General features: G+C 43.0%; 2 protein-coding genes and 1 pseudogene across 3 annotated transcripts in view; all 3 read left to right on the forward strand.

Annotated features, from left to right (window-relative positions):
• PTPN9 (protein tyrosine phosphatase non-receptor type 9) overlaps window positions 1-14,000 on the forward strand; it is an 85,225-nt gene that overhangs the window by 13,600 nt on the left and 57,625 nt on the right. Inside the window, exon 3 of one of the 2 annotated variants that reach the window (XM_089906982.1) lies at window positions 3,807-3,998. The exons of the other annotated variant lie outside the window; for it this stretch is intronic. Coding sequence (XP_089763108.1) covers window positions 3,807-3,998 — 192 coding nt within the window. The remainder of the gene's footprint in view (window positions 1-3,806; window positions 3,999-14,000) is intronic. 2 annotated transcript variants of the gene reach the window in all.
• LOC111177839 (protein preY, mitochondrial pseudogene) lies at window positions 5,381-11,273 on the forward strand (annotated as a pseudogene).
• LOC111177840 (phosphatidylinositol N-acetylglucosaminyltransferase subunit Y-like) lies at window positions 11,187-13,516 on the forward strand. Its single transcript, XM_022580086.2, has one exon. It carries the CDS (start codon window positions 11,271-11,273, stop codon window positions 11,484-11,486), a length of 216 nt encoding a protein of 71 aa, XP_022435794.1. The 5' UTR covers window positions 11,187-11,270; the 3' UTR covers window positions 11,487-13,516.

Below are 14,000 nucleotides of genomic sequence, written 5' to 3' on the forward strand. Positions count from 1 at the left end.
AGCCCGTGTGCCACAACAACTGAGCCTGCACTCTAGAGCCCGCGAGTCACAACTACTGAGCCCACGCGCCACAACTACTGAAACCCACGCGCCTAGAGCCCGTGCTATGCAACAAGAGAAGCTGCCTCAATGAGAAGCCCATGCACCGCAATGAAGAGTAGCCCCCACTCACTGCAACTAGAGAAAACCTGCGCGCAGCAACGAAGACCCAACACAGCCAAAAAATAAATAAAATAAATAAGTAAATAAATAAATAAAAACAAAGAGCAGAGCCCTTATCTACTTGAGAAATAGAAATGGAACCAGGATGTCTGCAAAACAAGGCATTGAGACACTTGATGTCCACTGCTGATGGCGTTACCTAGAGAGATGCTTGACTTCCAAGGGAGTATTGAATGAAAGAAGACACAGGCTGTTCTGACTCAGCCAAGAAAACCTGCCAGCTTTGACAAGGCCAGTCCATAGGAAAGCTCGTGTTACTCCAATGTCAGTTGCCCTTAGAATCTGGACCTAGGAGTTACCAGATTTTACTGTCTGAGTCCTGCCTGGGAGCTGAGCCCAGTTCTGTTCAGAGTTGAAAATGGGGCACTGCAGTGAGGACAGCCAGATTGTAGGCAGCTTTTCCAGGCTTCATTCTTTGTAGGTTTGCAAATGGCCTCTGAGATACAGTAAGCTGATCTACTTGTACTATTTTATGAGCATGAATAGGTTTGTCCTTTAGTTTATCTGAGAAGCCTCCTTGGATTTGGAAGTATTGATGCAGTGAGTTTGAGATGGCTGAGGTCTGAAATGACTGATGTTGCCTAATTGCAATCTCCCAGCCAGCTGTATGCCTTTGAGGGAGTAATGAAGCTCTAGGTCATGGTCCCAGTTTCCTGAATGTGTGACACTCAGGATTCGGTCACCTGAGGCATAAGTTGGGCTTGGCCTCAGGAGGAAAACAGGAGGGCCAGTTAAATTTGGGGTCGATTAGCAACAGCAGGTCTAATCTGCAGGCCAGGGCCAGATTAGCCTCAGGTCTGACGTGCTGAATCCTAAAGTGCTGGACTAGAAGTCCTCAAGTCACTCCTGTCAGATCCATTTGACATTGGCAAAATTGAGCTTGACGTGTGGGAGAGGGAGAGGAGAGGGGTAGGGAGGGAAAGAGGGAGATGAAGATGGAGGGGAGGAGGTATGGGGGGTGGTGTGTTAGTTATTAGGGAGCAAAGCAGGTGAGAGGTAGCTTCATTGTGTGGAGTGGGAGGGAATATAGAACCAGGAAAGAAGGAACTAGCTACTATGTTTTCAAAGCATCTCACCATTCTCATCTTTTCCTGGACTGATCCTGATTTGCCAGTGACCTTCTTAAAGTTTAGCATCAGAACTGAAGACAGTGTTACAAATGAAGTCTGATAGGCCCCTTGTTTTGGGCACCATGCTTCTGTAATGTGCTCCAAATTCAAAATAATTTTTGGCAGTTTTAGTAAACTGTTGACTCATAGATTCAAGTCAGCTAAGATTCCTAAGTCTTGTCTTTTCTTTATTTTTTTTGTGGTACGCGGGCCTCGCACTGTTGTGGCCTCTCCTGTTGTGGAGCACAGGCTCCAGATGCACAGGCTTAGCGGCCATGGCTCACGGGCCTAGCCGCTCCATGGCATGTGGGATCTTCCCAGACCGGGGCACGAACCCGTGTCCCCTGCATCGGCAGGCGGACTCTCAACCACTGCACCACCAGGGAAGCCCCCTAAGTCTTTTCTTATGTGCTTCTGTTAAATTTCATCTGGTGCCTCTACAATTGATTTTCTTGCACTTATCCTTAAATATAATTTTGTTAGATTTAATGTTCATTACAATTTGTTGAGCTTTATGAGCCAAAAACTTTACAAATATTATGTTTTCTCCCCTCTTACACCAATTCTGTGGGGGTATTACTCCCATTTTAAAGGTGTAGAAATTAAGGCTCAAAGAAGTAACTTGCTTGCATTCTAAACAATAAGTGGTAGAACCTGGTATTCAACCCTTGTCTGTCTGACTCCAAAGCCTCACCTTTGAGTACCATTCTAGCCCTTTGTTCTGTCCTGTTTTGATCTTTTAGATCTGTGTTCTCTTTTACAATATATTTGTTCCCTTAGTTTATCTCTCCTCTTACACTGTCATCGTGACCCAGTGCCCTTATCTAAATCATTTATAGCAATGGAACCAGGCCAGGGATGGATGCAGAGCAAATCAAGGGAAAGAGTGTGAGCTTTAGAGTTAGACTTGGTTTTGGAATCTTGGTTGTATCATCACGAGAAGTGTGAGTTGGCAAGGTCCTTAACTTGTCTTGGCCTCCATTTCCTCATATATAAAATGTCTTAATACCTGCTGTTGGAAAGATTGAATAAAACATGGATGCAAGGTGCTTGACTTATGGCCTGGCAAGCATACTGTAGGCTCTCAATAAACATTAGTCTATTTGTCTCCCTCCTTTCAGGGAATTCCTTTAAAATCTTTTTTTTTTTTTTTTTTAATATTCTTTGGGTATGTTTGTGTATCGTTTCCCGCAGGGTATCGTCTGCCCCACTGTGGCAGCACACTTGGCCATAGAAAGGAGTGGTTGAGAACTGTACCATAAATTTCTCTGTGATTATGAGTAAGTAGCTTAATCTCTTTCTGCCTTAGTTTCATCATATATAAAATGTACGTAATACTAGTACCTACCATGAAGAATTGTTATGAGGATTAAATAACTTAATATATGTGAAATCCTTGGAACAGTGCCTGGCAGATCGTGCTGCTTATAATCTTTGCTACTGTGAATATCTGCAAATTACAGATAATCATGCCTACTTTGTAGGGTTATTATGAGAATTAAATGAGGTAAGTAGTCAACTGCTTGGCATTTTGACTGGCAAATATACATAAATTAATAGAAGGAAATCTTATTGTCCACAAAGATGCCATGAAATGCTCATCAAATGCCTTGCTGAAAGCAGGTCTGTTCTGTGTTTCAGTGATTTTCAAACTTTATCATGCACAAGAATCATCTGGGATCTTGTTAACATGCAGATTCTGATTAAACAGGTTTGTGATGAGGCCTGTGGTCTGCATTTCTGACTTCCTAGGTTGATGCCACTGCTACTGTAAAGTAAGACTGCTGAAGTAAGACTTCACTTTGAGTAGCACTGCTGTATAGTACATTCCTTTACTTTTCAGTCTAATGTATTCTTTCTTGAAAGACTTGTTTTCAGTAAATCACTTCTGGCGATCAGTATTCCCCTTCCTAAAAGCTCAAAGCCCACTTTTTGTTTGTTTGTTTGTTTTTGGGTTTTTTTTGGCCAAGCCACTCAGCTTGCGGGACCTTAGTTCCCCGACCAGGGATCGAACCTGGGCCCTGGCAGTGAAAGCGCTGACCCCTAACCACTGGACCGCCGGGGAATTCCCTCAAAACCCACCTTTTTAAAAAAAGAATCTATTGGCCAGGGCTAGGTGTATATGTATGTGAAAGAAAGATCAGTTGTGCAGTTTGCCAAGAATTGATGTCAAAAGTGTCAGGGACTGGGAACTTTTGTAGCCCTCAGTAGATGCCCCCTCTTGAAGTTAGGACTATGTTTGCTCATCCTCAGGCTTTGACACCTTTCTTGTCTTTTAAGTTCTATAGCAGATGTTCATCAGGCTCCTATGGAGTTCCCAGGATTGTCTGGTTTTGTAGGTCTGGAGGCTTGAACCGATTTAGAATAATTATGGGCTCTATTATTTTGAACTTCAGCTCTTGCTTTCCACAAGGCTTGTTCTTCCCCTCTTCAGGTTGAAGGTTGTACTTTTTTTTTTTTTTTTTTTTTTTGCAGTACGCGGGCCCCCCACTGTTGTGGCCTCTCCCGTTGCAGAGCACAGGCTCCGGACGCGCAGGCTCAGCGGCCATGGCTCACGGGCCCAGCCGCTCCGTGGCACGTGGGATCTTCCCGGACCGGGGCATGAACCCGTGTCCTCTGCATCGGCAGGCAGACTCTCAACCACTGCGCCACCAGGGAAGCCCGAAGGTTGTACTTTTTGATAGAGAAATAAAAGAAGCAGGAGTTGATCTAGACAGTTCTCACAAAGCTCTTTTTGTTATCTTTAGTTTACAGGCCTTGGCTCATTCTGGGCTGTGACTTTCCCAGCACTTTTCCTTTAGGTCAGAACCACCACTCTATTATTATTATTTTTTTTACTGTGCCCTCTTCCTTTGTACATGTGTGTGTTTGTGGGAGTGCTTTTAACATCTGTACTCCTTGGAGAATGCTATGCAACCATACTACTGGTTTCTTTAGCTTGTTCTCATTTTAAATTTGAATTGGCAGGAGGGGGGTGGGATGAACTGGGAGATTGGGATTGACATATATACACTAATATGTATAAAATAGATAACTAATAAGAGCCTGCTGTCTAGCACAGGGAACTCTACTCCACTTCAGTGTACAGTAGAAACTGACACAACATTGTAAAACAACTATACCCCAATTAAAAAAAAAGCAATAGGTTATATCATATCCAATTTAAGTGTAAGCCAGATTGCTCCCACCCCCAAAAAAGAAAAAAATAAATAAATTTGAATTGGTATAATTCATAATTAATTGCACAATTTATTGTCAGAATCTTGCTTTTGAGGATTTCTTTAAAAAATACCAACAACTGCCTTCTCTTTAGAGTTTTAGATTATGAGATTTACTTTTGTGAAATCTACATTTTGAAAGCAATATAAAGCACAATGGATAAAAATGTGAGCTTTCTAGAGTCAGAAAAACTGGATTCTGAGTCAGGTTCCACCAATTATTTTGTTTGGGGGCCTTGGGCATGTTACCTAACAGTTGGAAATCTTAGTTTTCTCAACTGTAATATGGGGATAATGAGAGTATCCACCTCCTAGGGCCACTGAGAGGACTTGACCATCCCTGTAAAACTAAGTGTCTGACTGGCGGTTAGAGCTCAATACCCAATAAATATTTTCTGTTGTTAATAGCTAATTTTGTTAACGGTCTGGTGTTATTTACTGATGTGTAGTAAGGTTTACATAATGCCTTCCCAGATAGCCAGTTATTGGATCCTGTGAAGTAGGTGGGTATTATCCTTTTTTGGATGAGGAAATTATGGGGTGAAAAATTTTGACTGACTTGAGGGCACATAGCTGTGGCAGAATTAGGTCTTTAATACAGGATTGCTGGTGCCACATCTAGGACTTGCTCGCTTTACTGCATCCTTCTGACAGCACTCAGCTGTTGGCTATCAACCTTTTTTCTCTCTTTTTTTTCCCTTTTTTATTGAAGTATAATTGACATACAATATTATATTATTTTCAGGGGTACAGCACAGTGATTTGACATTTATATATATTACAAAAACTGAGGAACAGCCAGATGGAAGAGGTGCATAGGGCAAGGTATGTGGGAAGGGGTGCAGAACTTCCATGTCCTCTCCAGGCCCAGGTGCGCCACTCTCCCCAGATCTCTGTGTGTTCACCAACCCAGAAGCTCCTTGGTTATCACACTTTCAAAGATTACATGGTTACTTTCTCTTTGAGACCCTTTCAGTTTTTCAACTAGTTTATGTTCTTGGTCGGAATTAAGCCCAGTATAGTAGTTCCCCCATCCTTTTATTTTTTTAGATTATTTATTTATTTACTTATTTAATTTATTTTTGACTGCATCAGGTCTTAGTTGAGGCATGCAGGATCTTCGTCGAGGCATGCAGGATTTTTCGTTGCGGTGCATGGGCTTCTCTCTAGTTGTGGCGTGCAGGTTTTCTCGTCTATAGTTGTGATGTGCAAGCTCCAGGGCACGTGGGCTCTGTACTTGCGGCGCGGGTTCCAGAGTGCGTGGGCTCTGTAGTTTGCGGCATGCAGGCTCTCTAGTTGAGGCGTGCGAGCTCAGTAGTTGTGGTGCGCAGGCTTTAGTTGCCCTGCGGCATATGGGATCTTAGTTCCCTGAACAGGGATCGAACCCGCTTCCCCCTCATTGTAAGACAGATTTTTTACCACTGGACCACCAGGGAAGTCCCCCCTCATCCTTTTAAAATGAAACTGTCAGCAAGATTTTATTAGATTTTCAATCCCTACCCCCTTTTAAGATAAATTTGATATCCAACTAATGATGAGGTACCTGAAGTTTCCTATCTCTAACATCATCATTACCAGACCAATTTGGGGATCTGAACCAAGAAACTAATCTATATTCTCCATTATTGAGCAGGCTGAAGTGTACTCCAGCAGCTGTATCTTGTCCATTACTCTCTTTTATCCTCATTCAGAAATTCTTTAGTGTGGTTTATAGATTTCTACTGGGAATATCATTTTGAGACACACTGCCATCCCACTTCCCCCTTTAAGATTTGAATGAGATTTGCCCATCATTGGCATACGGCATTCACAAATTCATTAAACTCAGATTTTCGTGGATAGGGACCATGTCTTCTTTATTTCATAAAAGTCATGAACTTTAACTGATTTTGGATATCTCTATTATAGATGTCTTTTTAAAAAAATAATAAACTTCCTTTATTCCTTTGCTTTTTCTCTTTCCTTCAGTCCTTTTTATTTTATCTTATTTATTTATTTTTTGGCTGTGCTGTGTGGCTTGCAGGATCTTAGTTCCCCAACCAGGGATAGAACCCGTCTGTGCCCCCTGCAATGGAAGTGCAGAGACCTAACCACTGGACCACCAGGGAATTCCCTAGATGTCTTCAGTTAAGATATTGGCAACTTAATTTTCAGATATTTTCTTTTGTGGCTTAATAGTTACCTCTCCCATTGCTTTTCTTATGTCATTCCTGATGTTCTTTCCCAGTTTTATCTGGGAATTTTTCTCTCTTTATTTTCAATTTTAAGCTCTCATAATCAGATTGGCAAGTATTCAGACAAACATGTTCTTCCTACTCCCTGTCAACAACACTCTTTTAGCAGGCTGAGAGCCCATCATCATTCATATATTTACTCATCAGTATGGCGCCATATGCTGTGCTTGGTGCTGAGTATGCATTTGTGAGCATGGAAGACTTGGCCCTTGCACCTCCCTAAACTTATAGGCTAATGGGAGCAGGTAGACAATAACATAAGCTTTTATAACACTGTGTGCCTGGGTGGAAGACAGTAAAAACTTCCGGATGAAGAAGTGGGATTTAGACTGACATCTAAAGGGCGAATAGGAGTAAGCCAGGGTTGGGAGGAAGGGAAGGAGAAGAATGTTCCAGCAGGATCTGGAAGGTCAACTCCAATTTATTGACAGTCATAAACATTCCTCCTTTCTTTCTGAAGCCTCAGCCATCAATTGGAAGCAGAGAGAAAAATTGTTACTAAAGGCCTCCCCCACCCCTAGGTTCTCCAAATCCTTTAGATTTTTTTTCCCTAGAAAGACTTTCCAGGGTTCTTCTGGTTGTGTGGTTCACCCCCTTATTAACCAGCTGGAATGGGTAGCAGCTGGCAAGCTGCCTTTGGGTTCTTCCTTATAGGGAGTGACCAATTATGCACCCTCCCCCGCCACTCCCCCCAACCCCTGTCTCCTTCTGGGAAGCTGGATGACTTTGCACTTGCTGATGGTGAGGAGCTTCCTGTTTATTTTCCAGATTTCTGTTTTTTTCTATGTTTCTATTCTGTGTTATATTCTTCTGCCCCTCAACCTCTTGACATGAATTTTCTCCTGTGACAATTTAGAAATGTTTACTTCCTTATTTTCTTGTTGAATTATTTCCTCCATTGTCTCTGGGAGTTCTTCATCCTCTTTGATAACCTTTGTCTGGAGAGTGGTATTTAAGCCTGAGAATAGAGATGGCAGCTTATGTTTAGTAAACATGCTGTTGGCAAAAAACCTCCAGCAGGAAAGCGAGTGTGGCACAATTGCCACACTCCAAGGGCCTTGGAGCATCCCCTGTTTAGTGCTAAAGCTCCTAAAAGCAGCTATAATCCTTTACCCCTTTGTAGAGCTCCCTAACTCATTATCTTTGGTCTTGATAGGAAGACTATAGAGTATCAACAAACTCATCATTTGGTGGCAGGGTTTAAAGTACCCCGCCACCCCCGTCACGTGGCTTGTGGGATCTTAGTTCCCCGACCAGGGATTGAACCTGGGCCCCAGCAGTGAAAGCACTGAGTCCTAACCACTGGACCGCCAAGGAATTCCCTAAAGTACTTTTTTAAACATTATGTTCAGATGTCCTTATTATATATATATTTTAGTTAAAGACTATATAAAATTGGTACATTTTATTTTGGGGGTGGATAATATAGTCACATGATTTAAACTTAAAAAGGTACAGAGGAGAATTTGGTAAATATTCTCCTTCTTGCCATGTCTCTCAGCCACCTAGTTCTCTGAGACAACCAACGTTACCAGTTTCTTGTATATCCTTCCAGAGTAATTTTGTGCATAGACAAAGACACGACTTAGTATATATGTCATAATATATATGTGAGATAACATATCTGCTGATGAGATGAATGATGTGTATCCTGTATTTCTCAAGGCCACTTAGTGAGTGGGAAGACTGGAATTTGAAAAGTTTTGAATTCAAACCTCAAAACCTCAGCTATGCCATTTATTAGTTGAGTGACCTTGGGCAGTTTGCTTAGACTCTGTATGCTTTGATTGCTTTATGTGGTTAATAATACTCAGTGTGCCAAGGCTGTTGAGTATGATGTATGTACAGTTCTTCCTCTGGTGCATGTCAAAATGCTTCACAAATGGTTGCTACCTTTGCTGTTTCTTGCTGGACCACACTCTTTGGCCTGTGTGAACTGGGAGGGGCAAAGTCTTGCTCTAAAAAATGAATGGATTGAATTGCCTTTACTGTAATATGTGATCAATGCTCTCTACTTATGAAGGGAACCATGAGCCAAGGGAGATAGAAATAGCACTTTGAAAAGAATAGAACATTTTTTGCTCCCCAGGCATTGGAGAACAGCTATTCCTGGTCTGGGGTCTTCACACTTGGCTGGTGGAGTGCTGATAAACCCTAGGACTTCACTTCCCCTGGTAGGAAGTTATTAACACTGAGGAGCTTTTCATGTTTAATGGCTGAATTAGCTCCGGCCCTTCAGTATTGCTTGAAGCTTTGGACTCTTATGGGAAGCTTCACTTGGTCAGTCCTATTTTGGGTTTCCTGCTATTCAGTTCCCATTGTGATGTTAATCCTTTAATAGCAGTTAGCTTTCATTCTTTTTGGCTCTTGCACAATGCTTGATGTAATAGATGGAAGAGTCTCGAATTTCAGAACCAGTCCCATGTGGTTTCATCAGGAGGATGGTGTTAAGCCTTCCTTCATGGTTATCTGGACTCAGCATTCTTTTAAAAATTATTATTTATTCTTTTTTATTTTTGGCTGCGTTGGGTTTTCCTTGCTGCGTGCGGGCTATTCTCTGGTTGTAGCCGGTTGAGGCAACTCTTCCTTGAGGTGCAACTCTTCCTTGAGGGCTTCTCATTGCGGCGGCTTCTCTTGTTGTGGAGCACAGGCTCTAGGCGCGCGGGCTTCAGTAGTTGTGGCACGTGGGCTCAGTAGTTGTGGTTTGTAGGCTCTACAGCACAGGCTCAGTAGTTGTGGCGCATGGGCCCAGTTGTTCCACAGTAAGTGGGATCTTCCCGGACTAGGGATTGAACCCGTGTCCCCTGCATTGGCAGGTGGATTCTTAATCACTGCGCCACCAGGGAAGGTCCCTAGTTTGCTCATTTTTAAACAAAATCATAATGGGTGTTGAATTTTATTCAGTGCATTTTCAGCATCTGTCGAGACGGTTATATACGTTTTCTTCTTTAGTATCTGGTAATATAGAAAATTGTGTTGGTAGATGTCCCTAGGTTAAACTGTCTTTTCATTCCTAGGATAAACCCTCTTTGGTTATGATGTATTTGTCCTCTGTTAAACTACTCTTTCTACAACATCAGAGTTATCTGGACCATGAAGGTTTAATAGAATATGGCATAAAAACCATCTGAGCCTGTAGGTATTTTTTTTGTGTGTGTGTAGGGGATATTTGACAACTCTTGTTTTTTCATTCACATTTCTTTGATGCTCAGTGGTCACTAGTACTTCTAAAAGTGAATCTTAAAAGTTCCTTGGTTTTTCCTCCTCTGCCCTCTAAATGTTAATGTTCTTTAGAGTTCTGTTGTTCATTATTCATTCATACATATTTATTAGATATTATTAGAGATATTTATTAATGCAAGGCACAGTGCTAGGAACTTCCCTCCCTGCTGCTAGATTTTTTCCTTCTAGTCTGGCTTCCCCACTGCTGGCAGAGTCATTTTTAGCTGGGAGAGGAGGACTAAATGTATTTCATACCTTCTCTTAAAAATCTCTGTTAAGGGACTTCCCTGGTGGTGCAGTGGTTAAGAATCTGCCTGCCAGTGCAGGGGACATGGGTTTGAGCCCTGGTCTGGGAAGATCCCACATGCCGTGGAGCATCTAAGCCCGTGTGCCACAACTGCTGAGCCCACGTGCTGCACTACTGAAGCCTACGTGCCTAGAGCCTGTGCTCTGCAACAAAGGGATGCCACCGCAATGAGAAGGCCCTGTACCGCAACGAAGAGTAGCCCCTGCTCGTTGCAACTAGAGAAAGCCCGCGTGCAGAAACGAAGACCCAACACAGCCAGAAAAAAAAAAGTCTCTGTTGAGTCCTTCATGTGTATAGGATCATGGGCCTTTCCTGTGTGGCTCAGCCTCCATGTCAGCTCATATCCCACCATTCTCTGTCATATACACTGGACACACTGGCTACACTGTATCCCCCAGTAATCCCTGTTCTTTCATGACTCTGCCTTTACACATTTTGTTTTCTCTAAAGAGAATTCTTGTCTCTTCCTGGCAAATTTCTATTCATCCTTCAAGGCACTCTTTTAAAAAGATTTGTTGTTGGCCAGAACATGCTGAGCGGAGTGTGCGGGCGGCTCGCCTCAGCGCTGTGGGGGACACGTACACAGCCATCCGCAGTCACCCAGAGGTATCTGCACATGTTGTCCACAGACAAGAGCGAGAGGACGAGGAAACCTCCCCGCGCCTTCGACCCAGCACTGCTGGAGTTCCTGGTGTGCCCGCTCTCCAAGAAGCTGCTCAGATATGAAGCATCGACAAATGAGTTGATTAACGAAGAGTTAGGAATAGCCTATCCAATTATTGATGGGATTCCTAATACGATACCACAGGCAGCCAGGATGACACATCAAAATAAGAAGCAAGAAGAAATGGAGCAGCATTAGATCATACTTAAAAATAACAACACACACAACTAAATTTTCTAAATACCATCCACCTTTTAAAAAGTCAGAGTGACGGGTAATAAGTGGAGGAAAAGAATGTTTCTGTCTCTTCCTACATTGACTGTCCTTATTCCATTGGTCTCTTTAGCAGGACTGTTATACTCGTCCTCTGTGGAAGAAAACTTCCCACAGGGCTGCACTAGCACAGCCAGCCTGTGCTTTTACAGTCTGCTCTTGCTGATTGCCATACCCGTTTATGTGTTCTTCCACCTTTGGACTTGGATGGGTATTAAACTCTTCAGGCATAATTAATACAACCAGAGCCAAGATGGTATAGCGTAATGATATGCTGAGTGTCTGTCTCTGAAAGCTCAACTACATGGAAATACTGGAAACCCACTTAATTTGCAAGAAAGATGCTTTGCCTAGCTTCTGTCAGAGGTTTAGGACTATAGGAGGCTTAAGCTGCAGAGGCTTCTTTACTGTACTTTGGTCTTCCCTTGTTTTTTGAAGGTTCTCATTTATACCTGGGGTATCAGAAGAAACAATTCAACAAAGTGTCTTGTTGGAAGTTAATAGCCCCAGACATCATCTGATGGCTTTATTTCTTATCCCATTCATAATTAAAAGTTACTAATTTGAAATTTTATATGTTTATTTTACATTCAGAGTCTGGTAAAGTCACATGTTAAGGATGACTGAAGTAATTCTAGAGGAGCTCTGTTGGAGTAGTTGTAAAGAAATGCATTTGAACTAATGTGGTATAAAACTGTAATAAAATGGAAATTTCATGTATTTGCCAAAAAAAAAAAAGATTTGTTTTTAATTCTCTTAGAGAGTTTGAATCCCATAGTACTCTGTTCATAGATCTGTCTTAGAACTTATCACATTATATGATGCTGATCCATTTATACATGTCTCCATGTTTAAATGACTGTAACCTGCTCAGAATGGGTCTTTCTCTCTCTAAATTATGTCTCCTCAACAGCTACTGTGCTGCTTAGCATAGAGTAGGCCCTCAGCAAATACTTGTGAATGCTTGACTGACTACATGAGTGGATGCCTGAAAGAGCTCTGCTGTGCTCTTGCCTTGAAGGGGGATACTACTGCTACTAGTCATGGAAGGTTGCCAGAGAGGAAACAAGTCTCTGCACTAAAACAATGTCTACTTGAATAGTCCCTCTTTCTTCTTCCCTTCCCCCAAGATGCGTGTGTGTGTGTGTGGGGGGGTGGTTGTGGGGACATAAACTTAGAAAAGTATATATCTATTAGTATTTTTCTGTTGACTTTAACTTTTAAATTATTATTATTATTTTTTAATTAATTAATTTATTTTTGGCTGTGTTGGGTCTTCGTTGCTGCGCGCGGGCTTTCTGTAGTTGCGGCAAGTGGGGGCTACTCTTCATTGCGATGCATGGGCTTCTCATTGCAGTGGCTTCTCTTGTTGCGGAGCACGGGCTCTAGGTGTGCCGGCTTCAGTAGTTGTGGCTCGTGGGCTCTAGAGCGCAGGCTTAGTAGTTGTGGCGCGTTGGCTTAGTTGCTCTGCAGCATGTGGGATCTTCCCAGACCAGGGCTCGAACCTGTGTTCCCTGCACTGGCAGGCGGATTCTTAACCACTGTGCCACCAGGGAAGTCCACTTTTAAATGATTAAAACATGAAAACAGCTGTAGGGTGATGGGATTTTGGTTGACCTTTTCCTTTTTTTTTTTTTTAAATTAAACAAACATTTTTAAATATAGTAATAAGTCAGTAAGGGAACTGAACCAGATTCAGGATTGAAATAATGCAGTCTTTTTTTAAAAAACATTTATTTATTTATTTGACTGCGTCGGGTCTTAGTTGCAGCATGTGGGATCTTCATTGCGGCATGCAGGATGTTTTGTTGTGACACATGGGCTTCTCTCTAGTTGTGGCGCGTGGGCTCAGTACTTGCAGTGCGTGGGCTTAGTTGCCCCAAGGCATGTGGGATCTTAGTTCCCCGACCAGGGATCGAACCCACATCCCCTGCATGGGAAGGTGGATTCTTAATCACTGGACCACCAGGGAAGTCCTGAAATAATGCAGTCTTCCATGAAGATATCAAAGCCATATTTTTCACCTCAACCTCCAACATTTCACGTAGGTTAAGGATGTCCCTCAAGCATCTCTAAGCCCTCCGTCCCCCAGCTTCTAACTCATGGCGTTCTGCATGGTGACCTGTGCAGGACCACCAATGCTTATACACAGTGGACCACCCTAGACTCTCAGGAGGCCTGGCCCAGCCTGCAGAGACTGATGGCAGCCCACCCTCAGCCGTTCAGTCCTAGAGGCACCCGCTGGCTGACCGCTTCCTTTTTTTTTTTTTTACAGATTTTCTTACATTATTTCATAACAGAAGTTATGAAATAAAATCAGAAAGTTTTTCTTAAAACTTTTTCCTTCCAAGATGCAGTAAAACCCTATTTAAGAAAGCACTGGGAACTTCCCTTGTGGCGCAGTGGTTAAGAATCCACCTGCCAATGCAGGGGACATGAGTTCGAGCCCTGGTCTGGAAAGATCCCACACGTCGAAGAGCAACTAAGTCCTTGTGCCGTGACTGCTGAGCCTGCGCTCTAGAGCCTGCAAGCCACAACTGCTGAAGCCCACACGCCTAGAGCCCATGCACCATGACTACTGAGGCTGCGCTCTAGAGCCTGCAAGCCACAACTACTGAAGCCCACACACCTAGAGCCTGTGCTCTGCAACAAGAGAAGCCACCGCAATGAGAAGCCTGTGCACCTCAACGAAGAGTAGCCCCTGCTCGCCACAACTAGAGAAAGCCCACGCGCAGCAACGAAGACCCAACA

The sequence above is a fragment of the Delphinapterus leucas genome, chromosome 2 (genome assembly GCF_059928025.1).
Source record: "Delphinapterus leucas isolate spDelLeu-1000000601 "Yukka" chromosome 2, BTC_Dleu_Yukka2, whole genome shotgun sequence".
Lineage (NCBI taxonomy): Eukaryota > Metazoa > Chordata > Mammalia > Artiodactyla > Monodontidae > Delphinapterus > Delphinapterus leucas.

Bases quoted from the DNA above. Each gene is read 5' to 3' on its own strand.
- LOC111177840 (XM_022580086.2), top strand. From the start codon at position 11,271: ATGTTTCTGTCTCTTCCTACATTGACTGTCCTTATTCCATTGGTCTCT.